At 39.3% G+C, this 13,212-nt stretch overlaps 1 protein-coding gene across 1 annotated transcript; it reads left to right on the top strand.

Annotated features, from left to right (window-relative positions):
- Positions 1–2,022: 2,022 nt before the first annotated feature.
- Positions 2,023–3,470, top strand: sf3b5 (splicing factor 3b, subunit 5). The gene is made up of 2 exons (XM_023274687.2): positions 2,023–2,156; positions 2,837–3,470. The coding sequence occupies exon 2, from the start codon at positions 2,863–2,865 to the stop codon at positions 3,121–3,123; it is 261 nt and encodes an 86-aa protein (XP_023130455.1). The 5' UTR covers positions 2,023–2,156; positions 2,837–2,862; the 3' UTR covers positions 3,124–3,470.
- The last annotated feature ends 9,742 nt before the right edge of the window (positions 3,471–13,212 follow it).

Below are 13,212 nucleotides of genomic sequence, written 5' to 3' on the forward strand. Positions count from 1 at the left end.
CTTTGATGGCCAGAATGGGTCAAGAGATAGCCATTTTCCATTGAATATGGGTCGCTTTTGACCCATGTTTTGCATCAAAGGGTTAACTCTGATTGAAACTGATTTCACTGAAGCTGAACAAAATAAGATTTAAATTCATTTCTGACTTTGATTGATGGACATCTTTGTAGTTTCTTAATCATCCAGGTCATTGTAATCTTAATATTCAATACTCTTAGAAAAACAGTGGTTCTTCAGAAGACGCTCAGAAGACCAGTTGAAAAATCTGTTTATTTATGTCATGGTTCTTTATGTACTTTATGGGATTCTTTAAATTTGTTTGCAGTGGACCCTTTGTGGCCTCTGTATAGGGAGGTGGTTTGAGTGGACTCTTGATTACAGCTGGCTGAAGAGCTCCAGACCTCACCTGTCTGACATCTTGACTGACTGAACCGTCAACCAGTTTCCCCTCCAATAAAGCTGCAGCCATGTCCTACACCTGGTATAAAGCTGGAGCAGAACATACAGTCTGGTTGGCTGTGGTCTAATGTGAGCAGCTCACCTTGGTGCCTGTCTTTGATGTAGAATATGTAGCTACTGCTAACAGTGGCGCAACTGTGAATTAGGCATTACTCTGGTTTTTCTGTAGCCACAAATGGTTACTTGTAGCTCTTTTTAGTGAATTTAATTGGCTAGTTTAATTACTTTTGTGGGCCAGGAGTGTTGCTGCCTTGTCTTTTAGTTTGGGGAGGAGTTTCGTTGTTTTATTTTGTTAAAGGTAGTTTGCAACCGTTTTAGCCATCATTTGTTATTTATGTTTGTTGATTTGGCAGCACCCACCAGCTCTGTTTTCTTGTCACCTTTTTTCCATTAATTATGTCACTAAGCGATGAATTGCTTTACCAAACCAACAACACCTGGTTGTTCCTTTTGACTCTAGAAGAGCTGGGATGTAACAAAGTACTAAAGCTTCTTCTTTTCTTTTTTTGGAGTTATTTGATTGGAATTCAATTATTTTCATTACTGATTAATTATTTTGTCAGTGAAACATCAGAAAGCTGAAAATTGCATCACAGTTTCTAAAATTCCAAGCTGGTATCTTTTAATATGATGTTTTGTCTGCCCAATAGATCTGAACACAAAACAATAAATGCTTTATAATGGAAGGGGCCCAGAACTGCTGCAAATAGCTACACTTGATTTTTTTTTTTTTTTTTTTTGCTTAAAAATGACTTAAACAATTAAAGTAGAATCAGATGAATCCACAAAGAAATACTGGAAAATGGTTCAACGCCCAACCTTTGCTAAAGTTGTTTGAAATGCTTTTTAGGGTGTCTAAATGAACCATTTTTGATGGTTCTTTGTGGCATCTTTGGCATTTCTCCAAAAGGTTCTTTAGAGAACCCCTTGCTTAAAGGTTACATTTTGACCTAAAAATGGTTCTTTGATAGAAGAACCATGTATTTATTCTGATTTTCTTTTTTGCTTTATGTACTTTTCTTTTAGCCCCTCATTTTATTTTTGATTTTATATTAAATTGAACATATCTGCTTCCCCCTTAGTGACAATAAATACATCACAAATTGTTATGGCTTTAGTATCATCAAAACAATTCAATACTGCCATGAGATATGATTTCTTTATTTTTGTGTCATGCAGACAAGCTTGCCCAACCCTCATGGGTTTACAAGACACCAATATACTAACATTGCAGCAATACATCCAAAACACACATTATTCTGCTGCTCAGTTCTCAACCAAAATATCTTGCATTCTATCCCAGGCCTGGCAAAGAAATTCTACCATGAAAAAGATTCATTTTCTAAAACATAACTCTAGTTTCTCATGGTCATCCAACCAAAAGAAATCAAAATAAACAGAATAATTAAAATTTGTGAAGAGCAGCTATGAGATTTAACTGTCTTCTAAGGCAAAAAGAAAATTCAGGATTACTCCCAAAACACTTCAGGTTATAGATTCAGACACTCAGGCTGAACGACGCTGCTGGTACAGAGAAGTTAGATTGGAAAGAAAGATTCCGGCATTTGTTCCTCCCCGGTTCATTTTAGGCAGCGAACCAACCGGAAGAGTTCGTTTTTTCGTGTTGTGCCGAAGAGTGAACGGTCCTCGGTGATATTCACAGCTTCTGTCTGCCTCTTGACCTCTTTACATTTTATGTAAGTATCATTTTGTCTTAGAAAGTGTGTCTGTTCACTTTAAAACGGACATTTAGCCCAAAGTGCAGTTTAAGTCGCGGCTCGACGGGACGTTAAATGAGCTAATCGTTAGCTAGCCGTTAGCATTGTTAGCCGGCTAATAACAAAAGGGCTGCAAGGCAGTTTAAGTCGAGGGAACGTTTTACGTTTGTTTCAATGTCGTAATAGGTAAATGGCCATTTCAAGCGAGATAAAAATGGTTAATTTTCTTTTTACCGTTGGTGTTTTTAAATAAGATCGAATATAATAACGTGCACACCGAAAAGATCATCTCCATTTTTAGCTCAGTATACTAACAATAATAACTTTATTTATATAGCACCTTTAAAAGAACATTAACAAAGTGCTTTGACAGGTAGAACATAAAAAATGACACAAATGTACAGAATGGATAGCTAATTAAAGGCTGGTTAAAAGGATGATATCACAAGGAGGTTAAGAGAGAAGCTGAAGAGAAAATTAAAGAGAAATAGATTAAGATCAGGATAGAAAGAGGGAGGACAAGCAGTGGAAAAAAATTTAAAAGGGATAAAAGGCAGAGAGTGTTAAGTCTGTAAAAGTGAGTTTTAGTATGCCATATGTCTACTTGTGCATGAATACTGCAACATCTGATATATTCTATTTTCCCTCCCCGTCTAAAGCCTCCGGAACTCTCATCTCATCCAGAATGACGGACCGATACAACATCCACAGTCAGCTGGAGCATCTTCAGTCCAAGTACATCGGTACAGGACACGCTGACACCAGCAAATGGGAATGGCTGGTGAACCAGCACCGTGACTCTTACTGCTCCTACATGGGACACTTCGACTTGCTCAACTACTTCTCTGTCTCTGAGAATGAGAGCAAAGCTCGTGTTCGCTTCAACCTGATGGAGAAGATGCTTCAGCCGTGCGGACCGCCGGCAGACAAACCTGATGACGCCTGATGATGAACAGGAATGAGCTGTAGATGTTTTTTTTTTCTTTCTTTCTGGATATTTTCTGTTAAAGATTCTTGACCATAAAAGTAGAACTACAACATCCTTCCGTGATTTAGCCAACATTAACTGAACCAGATCTTTATATTATTTGCATGTGGAGCTTTCAGGACAACTGCCAACAAGGAAGAGACAACTGAGGGCTTCACAACCTCAACATTCACCAGAAAAGATGATAGAGAACATGTACAGTGGTGCACCGTCACCTGTCGAGTATTTGTATGAAGTGATGAAAATGTATTCTTGATAGAAAGTTCTGTTTTGATTCAATTAAAATTTGTCTTTTTCCATTCTGACATCTTCACATCATTTCTGGATGTCCATCCTCTTCCTGCACCCAGATGGGTAATAGATTGAAGTAAAACCAACAAAAAGTGATTTATTGCAGTGCCACTACAAGAGAGATGAACTTTGATTAATCTTACTTGGTGTAGTGATGCCAAGTTTCTGGTGCCACAGGAGGAGTTGGCAGCATTCGTCTAAGATATATTTCCTCATTTAGTGGGGAGCACAGGGCGTGTCAGTGCCAGACGTCTCACAGATGTTCTCTTTGATTGGGTCGGTCACACAGGCCTCATCATCAGCCGCTGACCTTAAATCCACGTCCTCTCATGGAACTTTGTGCATTTTCAACTCTAATTCAAGGAAAAGTTTAGATTGTTCACTTGTCTAAAGACTTATCAGTGTCATCATCTACAGGGTATTTGGCCTGTAGATGCCAGTTTATTAAATCTTGGACTGGAATTATTAACAGTAAACCAGACATCTGGTGTCTCGGCCTGAATGTGAGAGAAAAGTGGAATAAAAGACAAAGGAGGAAACATTTCAGACACTCTTAAAATTTTATACAATCTCAAATATTATCATGAAATATTGTGGAAAAGTCTTTTTTTGTGTTTCAACAGCTGCATTAGACAGACACAAATAAATACAAATGATTTTTTAATTTTTTTTTTCATTGTTTACAAGAAAAACTACCAAAACTAAATTCTACCAAAATGACCCAATACTCAAAATCTCTTATTTTTGTGGAACCAATCAATTTTAGTTTTTTTTTTTTTGTTTAAGAATTTGTTTACTATTTTGGCTGTGACTGTACTAAAAGAAATTGCACTTGAAGACCTGAAGAAAAAATATGAAAAACTCTGGTCACCATAAAAGCCAACATAGAATACAGGTTTGTAGCAAATACAGTCTGTACACAAGGAAGAAAACTAAAGTAATCAGACTGGCTAAAACTAATGAGTATTTGGACAGACATAATTTAATTCTATAGGTGCGCTCTTCGGCGCGTTTAATTAGAAATTAATAATTGATACTGTGTTCAAGAAAAAGTACCCAATCTTAGTTTTAATTTGAGCATGTCAAGTCTGAAAGAGCTGTATGGAAGATTTTTTTTTTTTTTTTTTTTTTTACACAAAGTACTGAAAATGCAAGGCCTCCAGAGTACTTGTCCACTCAGCTACTACATCTTTCTTCAGCGGCCATGTGTCATTTCAACATTAATTCACTACAGCGTTCATGCGTGGTGCAGATTTAATTAAGAGCTGTCTGCCAATATGAGAGATGAAGTGAATGAATAATGAGGATTTTAAAAAAAAGCACAAATATATCAGAATCTGAGAGATATAAAGAATAGAATGGAATATTACATTATTGATCTTAACAAGGGAATTATTTGTAACCGCAGCATTTGATAGACAACCTACAAACCCAACCAATGCCAACACAATAGTCTAAATATTGATCTAATAGTCATATATCTGTGAGTTAGAAAATAAATACATATAAAGTTAAAAACATTATTTAATAAGAACTACTGAGAATTGAAAAGTGTGATTGCGGCTGGTAGGAAGGACTTCCTTCCCTCAGACCTACACTGAGGAGGAGGTAATCTATAACTGAAGGTGCTCTCCCTAAACACCTCCACAAAGTGCACTGGGTGAGAAGCATTGTTCCTAACTCAGTTCAGTTTCCTGAGCATTCTCACCCCAGCCACCTGTTGTATTAATTCCAGCTCAGCACCCGTTGTGGAAAAGGGAAAGGTAAGAAAAAATGTCTGGGTACAGGGAAACTTGAAATTGTCAATCAAGTTCATAGATCAGGGAACAGAAGTTTTTCAGAAGACTGGAAAATCACTTGCATGGTGAAGAAACTTAGTTTCTATATTCACTCGAAGACTGTGCTCCAAGTTTGCTAACAGTGAAGAGAAGACTTCATAGCTGCAACTTCAGAGGATTTAAATACCAAAAGTCAACATTTGTCAAAATGACAGAAAAGGGGAGGAATATTAATAACTTTATTTGTATAGCACCTTTAAGAAGAACATTCACAAAGTGCTTTGACATGCAGAACATAAAAAATTACAAAAACGTACAGAATGGATAGCCAATTAAAAGCTGGTTAAATGTCTGACATCACACAAGGGGGTTAAGAGAGAAGCTGAAGAGAAAATAAAAGAAATGTGTTAAGATCAGGAGGTTACAAAGAGGGACCACAAGCAGTGAAAATTTTAAAAGGGATAAAAAGGTAGAGAGTGATAAAATACCTTTACTTGAATGTGAGTCTATAAAAATGGGTTTTAAGAGATGATTTAAAAGAAGTTACTGATTCAGTGAGCCTTGTCTCCTCAGGCAGGTCGTTCCAAGGAAGAGCTCGTGTTAAATATGGTTCTTCTGTTTTGGCTTGGGCATGTATGGCTGCCAACAGAACTGGCACACTGGTATTTGTTGATAGTTTCACCTCAGATGGAAGCAACAGGACTTTAACGCAGGGGAACTGGAGCATTTCTGTGTGCTCAGATTCAACTTAATGAATTAAAACTCATTGTCTGGCATGTCATCATTCAGCAGGGCGACCAAAGAGCTGCTGACGGCTGCAGTGAAAATGCTATAAAACTGATATCTGTGGGTCAAAGACTAAAATCTGTCCATAGCTCCATAAAGTTTTGGCTGCATGTTTTGAAATGGGTCAATATATAATTGAGGGATCACTACATATCCCACAGGATGCTCTCAATGCTGATTTAAATCTACTCAAATCAAAGCTGAGCTGTAGCCTATTAATGGTTACAACTGTATGAGAGTTCACAGTTCTCTTTTTAAGTTTTGGAACAGTTAAATTTTGTGCTGACAAAAAGGTTCCTGTAAGTTACACTGTAGATGATAACAACAGATTAGAAACTGGTGCAAACGGGAATCGAGAACATTTGCAACGTCCAAAACGGACACAAACAGCTGCACAACAGTAGATTTCAGCATTTGTTTGGCCTTGCGCGTTCTCCAATCAGTTGTCCACCCACACAGTCTCTCACATTAAGGCACACATACACATTCGTACCCAGCTGTCCACCCACACATGTGAGAGCATGAAGTTCATCATGACCTAGCCTTGCCTTGCTGTGCTGTATTTGGAAGATATCAGATGTTAATGGATGGCAGGGCTGAAACTGCCTGTTCCGGCACTTTACATTTGCATATTTGAATAAATTTATTAGCAATTAGATTTCAAAGAGCGAATTAACTTCTCAAGCACCGATTTTAAAACTGTCATTGAACACAGTTCGGGGTAGATGCGTGTAAAAATGACTCCAGTGTTGAATCTAAATCAGCCAGTTTGATCATGTGGGTGGGTTTGATATACAAAATAATGTTTTACAAAGCAAATTGCCTCGAGGCTGAGCGCTAAGGACGCTTGTTTGGACTGAAATGGGAGATGTGTGACCAGAAAAGAGCAGCAGGCACCGTCGATGCTGACTTAAGGTGATTTTTTTCGGAGTCTTGGTGGGAGAGGATCCTATGCATGAGTCATTGTTGGATTGAGAGACTTGCCAGTGGGCACCAAGGAAGTTCTTGTGTTGTGTGTCGTGGCTGGCTGTGTGCGTGTCGGAGGCTTTCTTAGTGGGGTAAGTCCTCGCCATCTGTCTTCACTGCGAGACTCGGTTGGACGGCGCTGCCAAGTGATGCAGGAGAGCAGCATGAGGCCGGTCGGTTTGCCGTCACGCACAAACATAAAACACTCGCATAAACTGCTCGACCTGCTCCTCTGAGGCCATAAATAGACGCCGACTCTGTGGTTTCGAGCTCCAACAGTTGAGACCGAGCCACTTTTGTTAAAGGTAATAAGGCTCACAGGTGGGTGTCATCTGATTACAGCCTCGCAAGAACAACTATAACAGCCCCTTTTAAGATTAAAAAAAAAACTCTACTGCACAGTTGTCCTTTTTAATCTACTGAAAAACCACCAGCATGTATCAGAAATTACAAGGATCACCTACAGTTTTCACCTCAAAAAAGTACTGTGAGTACATTATCAAAATTTTTTTTGCTCTAATATTATAGGTTATAAATGCAGTTCTGTGCAACATTTTACTTTCTAAAGCAGTTTTTTTTCAAAGTTTAAATAAAAGAATAAAGCAAAGGAGGGAAACAGCTTATTTGCTCCTGTTTATTCCTCCTGGAAGCTGTTACAATGACTATAAACATTATAAACACAGTGTCTCGCCTAGCAGCACAATACACTATAAAACCTTTATACTGCAAGGTCATAACAACAATATAGAACACACTCATATTTGCAGTAAAAACTGTTCGTAAGCTGTGGAATTGAATGGTTAGATATAAAATGAGGTAAATACAGATATCGAGTACCCTCTAGAGCCCCTAGCTGATGAATGGACCTTAATACTTCTGGAACAACATGTCTTTGGTCTTGTCTATGTGGAGATTTAACCTTGAAATGTTTTGTACTTGAACTTTATAAGAGTACAGTTTTGAATATTGACCTAAGTTCACGAAAATTAAAAGGGAAAAAACTTAAATTCTGAGACAAAATTGAGCACACATGCAAAAAATGATCATCCTTGTACACTTTAACCTGATGGATCAACTTAGTGTTTTTAGTGTAATGACCCAAAGATAGTATTGGGTCTGATAACTGATCTTGATCTTCTGCAAATATTGTCCATAACACCTAGCAGCAAGTTTCAGACAGATTGGAGCACGTAGAGGCTATTTAGACCGCACTTCCTGTTTCATGGCAAGCCATCCAAAATGGCCGCATCGCACTGGTTGCCATTTCCATGCCCTCAGGCTTTTGTGAACCATCTTGAAAACTTCTGATTACACATGCCTGGTCTACATCCTGGCCAAATCTGAGCTCTGTCAGGGTTGTTTGAGTTGATAGCTTTTGAAAATGTCCAAAAATGACACAAAATTGTCCAAAATATGAATCATAATTCAAAATGGCCGACTTCCTGTTGGGTTTTGGGTATTTGTGGAAGAGGCTTTTTTGTGTCCTGACGAGTTGCATATGCATGCTGAATTTTGTAGCTGTAGGTGAAACGTGGTTCAGGACTTGAATTTTCATAATAATGCAGGAGGCGCTGTTGAGCCATTTTAGCACACGTGTGCCATTCCCCTAAAATATAAAATTTTTCTCCAGTCCTGATATGCGTGTGCAAATTTTCACGCATTTGAGTATTTTTAGGGTCTTAAAAATGCATTTCTTTCGTCCAATGAAGAGAGTATAATAATAAGCCCAAGGGTTTCTTAGCACTTTTGGTGGTCAGACCCTAAAAATGAAAGTAAAACCTCACTAGTTAGATCTCAAAGTGCAGTCAAACAGCACTCCTGCTCCTAATGTCGCTATATAAAGGACTGCTGAGGGTGTGTAGATCACTTTTAGTGTCTACATTCAGGCCCCAGTCGGTAGTTAAGCAACTACCTCGATAGGAGGTTATCGTTGAAGCTATACATCAAGCCATAAGAAGACAAACTGCTCACGTTAAAGCAAAGCTGCTGAGTATGTGGAGCTGAGCAAATTGTTTTAAATCCTCCTAGTCCTCAGCTGCATCGGCTGAATCTCTGGAGAACTGGATCAGGTGCTGCTCCAACCAGTCCGATGGGTTGCAGCCAATCATGTGCAGATTTCACATCCCAATCTGCATACAAATGAAACACACTAGGAAGGATGGTTAGACATTAGAGGTCTGTACGAGCATCAAGTTCAACAAACTCAGGATGTCTTCCTGTTATCTTCCTGTAATTTTCTTCCTGAAGGTTTTGCAACAATATTTTTTGGGTGTCCATAAATGAAGACAACAGGAGGGATAAATGTAACGTGTGAACTACTGGATACCTTGAACTGAACACAGCTGTTCAGTTGTGCTGCTGCAGCCAAAGCCATGAAGGAAACCTGGCAGAACACTGCAAAAACTATGTCCACGTTAGTTAACAGGCTTATCAATATCCCTGCCTCTTATAGGTCATGATATCAGTGTAGCATCAATTGTAGATAAATTGCTTGGATGTAAGTTTCTTATTAAAAGTTTGATTTAAATATCATCATGCAACATAAGCTTGTGGAATGAAATAGTATAGATTGTATGCAGAGACACGTCGGCTTGCTGGTGGTAATATGTGAGAGCGTGTGACTCTTCTTTCAATCAAATTTCAATAAAACTCAGAGGCAACTTGAAACTTCTATTTTTTTTAACTTGTCACTAATCAAAGCATTGCAGTCTACAGACACCAGTCTTTTTCAGTTTCTACCACTGTTTCCTTTTCATGTATTGTTCTTCTGAGTGCCTTTTATATAGTACAGATGAATGCAGCCACTTAAAGTCCCGTATATGAAGCATGTTCAAAGGAAGGAAGAGGAGCGCTTTGATGGCTCATGTTCTCATCATTCACTAGTCAAGACTGAAGGTTTGAATAATTAAAACAGCTTCTTTGTTAGTTTTAATAGTCGGATAATTCTGCATCGGACTGATTTATTACAGTTAAATCAGTAATTTTAGAATTGTTTCACTTTTTTTGTTGTTTAAATCTCCAGTAACTGAGGCTGAAACCTGCAGAGAAATGAAGCTTCACAAAAACTCAATCATGGAATCTATTTAGATTCTAACGATGTAATCACATCGTTTCTCTCTTCTTGCTTCTAACTCATTAGATCAGATGACTGCAGACGTTCTCCTCATAGAAACCAATCTGATTTCTTGTCATTTCACTGCTGTCAATCTTAAAACAGACCATTTCACTGCAGCTGTGAGTCGTCATTTCAGTGTCAATCTTCCTCCACTTCATTCACTGTCGGTTTCCATCAGAGCCTTTATCTGAGCTCATCAAATCACATCCATCCAGTCGCCGAGGACTCCTCACTCCTCCTTATCAAGCAGACCTTGTCAAATCAAACATCAAATTACGATTTATATTCAGCTCCATTTGAAGCTGTTCAACTGTACTAAAGTCAATATATGTCTCCTGGAACAACTAAACACCCAATAAATCAATCCAATCTCGTGTGGCACTGTAGTCTCACCTCGTCTCTGTGGCCATTCAGAGCACCACAGAGTCTTGATGCTCCAGAAAATTATTTCTGTCTCCTCACTCTTCAAAACTATAATTAGACTGGAAATTGCATCAGCAGGAGGGGTGTGTTTGCATTTATAAGCGGTGCTGGAAACGCTGAATGGCACCTGTTAATAAGCACTTGGCCTTTCTGTGTTCGTGCTGATGCGACCACTCATCCACATCCGCCCTCTCCTCTGATTACACAGGAGCTCAGCCAAACGGTGCAAAGGTCCAGGAAGCACATTCACCCTCGTCAAATATAAAAGCTCCCCAAAATTCAATTATCGGCGCCCGTGGCCACCCACTTGTTTTATCCATCTATCTGTCTCAGCTCCTCCACTGTTCTTCTCCATTAAACTCTTCGCCCACGTCTTCTTTACTGCTTACACCCGCCCCTGTAGCCCATCGCTTCCTCCTGCTCTCCTGCTTTCTGCTTCAGTCTCAGTGGCTCAGATTGGCTCAGCAGTGGAGTGGAAACATCTGAGATAAAACACAAGAAGTAATGACTCTGCTGCAGGGAACAACACAGGAATATTTTGGGGGGGAAGAACGCATCATTTACTAGAACTAAACGAAACAGAAATTCTGGGGAATGCAGTAATAGGGTTTCAGTGAGCAGATACTGGTCCTTTATGACCAAATGAGTGCCTGGTCTGAATTGTTTTGAGCAATAAAAGTTCACCTTTAAATATTTTTATTTAACCCTCCTGTTGTCTTCATTTACAGGCACCAAAAAATATTGTTTCCTTGTCTGAAAAAATCCAAAAATTCAGAAAAAAATCCCCCAAATTTCTGAAAATTTGCAAAACCTTCAGGAGGAAAATTCCAATAATTCCTTAAATGTTCCCTTAAAAGATTTATTTTTTAATAATCTCCCAAATTTGGCAAGAAAATTCTTGTAAATATTTTCAAAAAATGAGTAAAAATCTTCCCAAAAAACCTAAAAATATCTAGTGATTACATATGTATCAGTAAAACTTAGAATATTTTCTTTAAGAACATTCACAATAAAAATGATATATTTTGTGAATGTTTAAAAATTTCCCAAAAATGTTGAAAATGTGGACATCAGCAGTTTCACTGTGAAAATATTTTTTTTCCACATTTTCAAACTTTAAAACGAGTTAATTTTGAACTGCAGGATGACAAGAGGGTTAAAGGTGAACTTTAAACTAAGATCAAGTATCTCGGGATCTTGTTCATGAGTGATGGGAAAAGGGAGCGTGAGATGGACAGGAGGATTGGTGCAGCAGCAGTAATACATTGTACGGAGCCCTCATGGTGAAGAGGGAGTTGATCCGTAAGGTGAAGCTCTTGATTTACCAGTCCATGTATGTTCCAACCCTCACCTCTGGTCATGAACTCTGGGTAGTGACCGAAAGAATGAGATCGCGGATACAAGCGGCCGAAATGAGTTTCCTCCTTAGGGTGTCTGGGCTCAGCCTTAGAGATAGGATGAGAAGCTCAGACATCAGGAGGGAGCTCGGAGTAGAGCCGCTGCTCCTTCGCGTCGAAAGGAGCCAGTTGAGGTGGTTTGGACATCTGATTCAGATCCTCTGGGGAGACTTCCTTTCCAAACACATCCGCCTAGGAGGAGACCCCGGGGTAGACCCAGAACTCGCTGGAGGGATTATGTATGGTCAAGTCAAACAATAGTCACCACTTTAAAAAAATCTGTCAAATTGAAGATGGCCAGACGTGGGGCATTCGGTGAATCGAGGCGGAATGACTCGTGTGTTGAAAATGACCCGCTGTGTTCAAATGTGGCGCCCAGTGGCCTGAGAAAGTGGCATTATGTGACAAACTGGATGCATGAAGAACCTATGTTGGTCACTACTTAAACATAAAAACACAAAAGCCCCTTTCCAGTGGTTGGTTTGCTCATTCGAGGACACCGTAGAAACATGGTGGACTCCATGCAAGAGGGAATGAAGGGCTAATGCTAATATAGTTAGATGCAATTATACACTGATGAAAACATAATTATGGATACAATATTCCAGTTCTGCAAGTAGATCCCCTTAAATTCTGCATTCTGATTCCTTCAAGACTGATTTTTATGCAGTCTCCCAAAAACTTTAACTCAGGAGTGGAATCACTGTAACCTATATGACATACTACAGTATGACAGGGCAGAAAAATACTTCCAATAATCACACTTTTTGAAACCGCAGGGAGCACCACTCTTTTCGAATCGTGCTGCATTACAGCCGAGACCTCCAGGCAGTGTGCCAGAGACAAAACTGCCTTCCCATCCTCGCCAGGAAACCTCATTAAAGCTTGAAGTTTGTGTGGATGTGTGTGTTTTACAGCTGGTTTGCCAAGAAAAGCAGAAAGACATCAGTTTAGATTAGAAGGTTCAGTTTAAAGTTGAGGTCGGAAAAATGCGGCTGCGGAGAGAGATGGAGTGAAGTTCAACATAAAGGTGAGGATTTAAGGTGGAAGTGTTGGCTGGGAAAAAGAGCGAGGGAGCAGGTTTATGATTGCTGTGCCCCAGAAGGGCATCTAATGAGCACCAGCTGCTGCAGTTATCTTACTGTTCCTCCTTGCTCTATAAAACCGATGATCACCACTGTCAGAATTATATACACATATATAGACATTACACCTTGTCCTGCCACTGAGGTCAAACTGGAGCACAGTAATTTCCCCAAACCAATCGTGAGGCCGGCAGGTTATAGGAGGC

This window comes from Amphiprion ocellaris, chromosome 16 (assembly GCF_022539595.1).
Source record: "Amphiprion ocellaris isolate individual 3 ecotype Okinawa chromosome 16, ASM2253959v1, whole genome shotgun sequence".
Classification (NCBI taxonomy): domain Eukaryota; kingdom Metazoa; phylum Chordata; class Actinopteri; family Pomacentridae; genus Amphiprion; species Amphiprion ocellaris.

Bases quoted from the DNA above. Each gene is read 5' to 3' on its own strand.
- sf3b5 (XM_023274687.2), top strand. From the start codon at position 2,863: ATGACGGACCGATACAACATCCACAGTCAGCTGGAGCATCTTCAGTCC.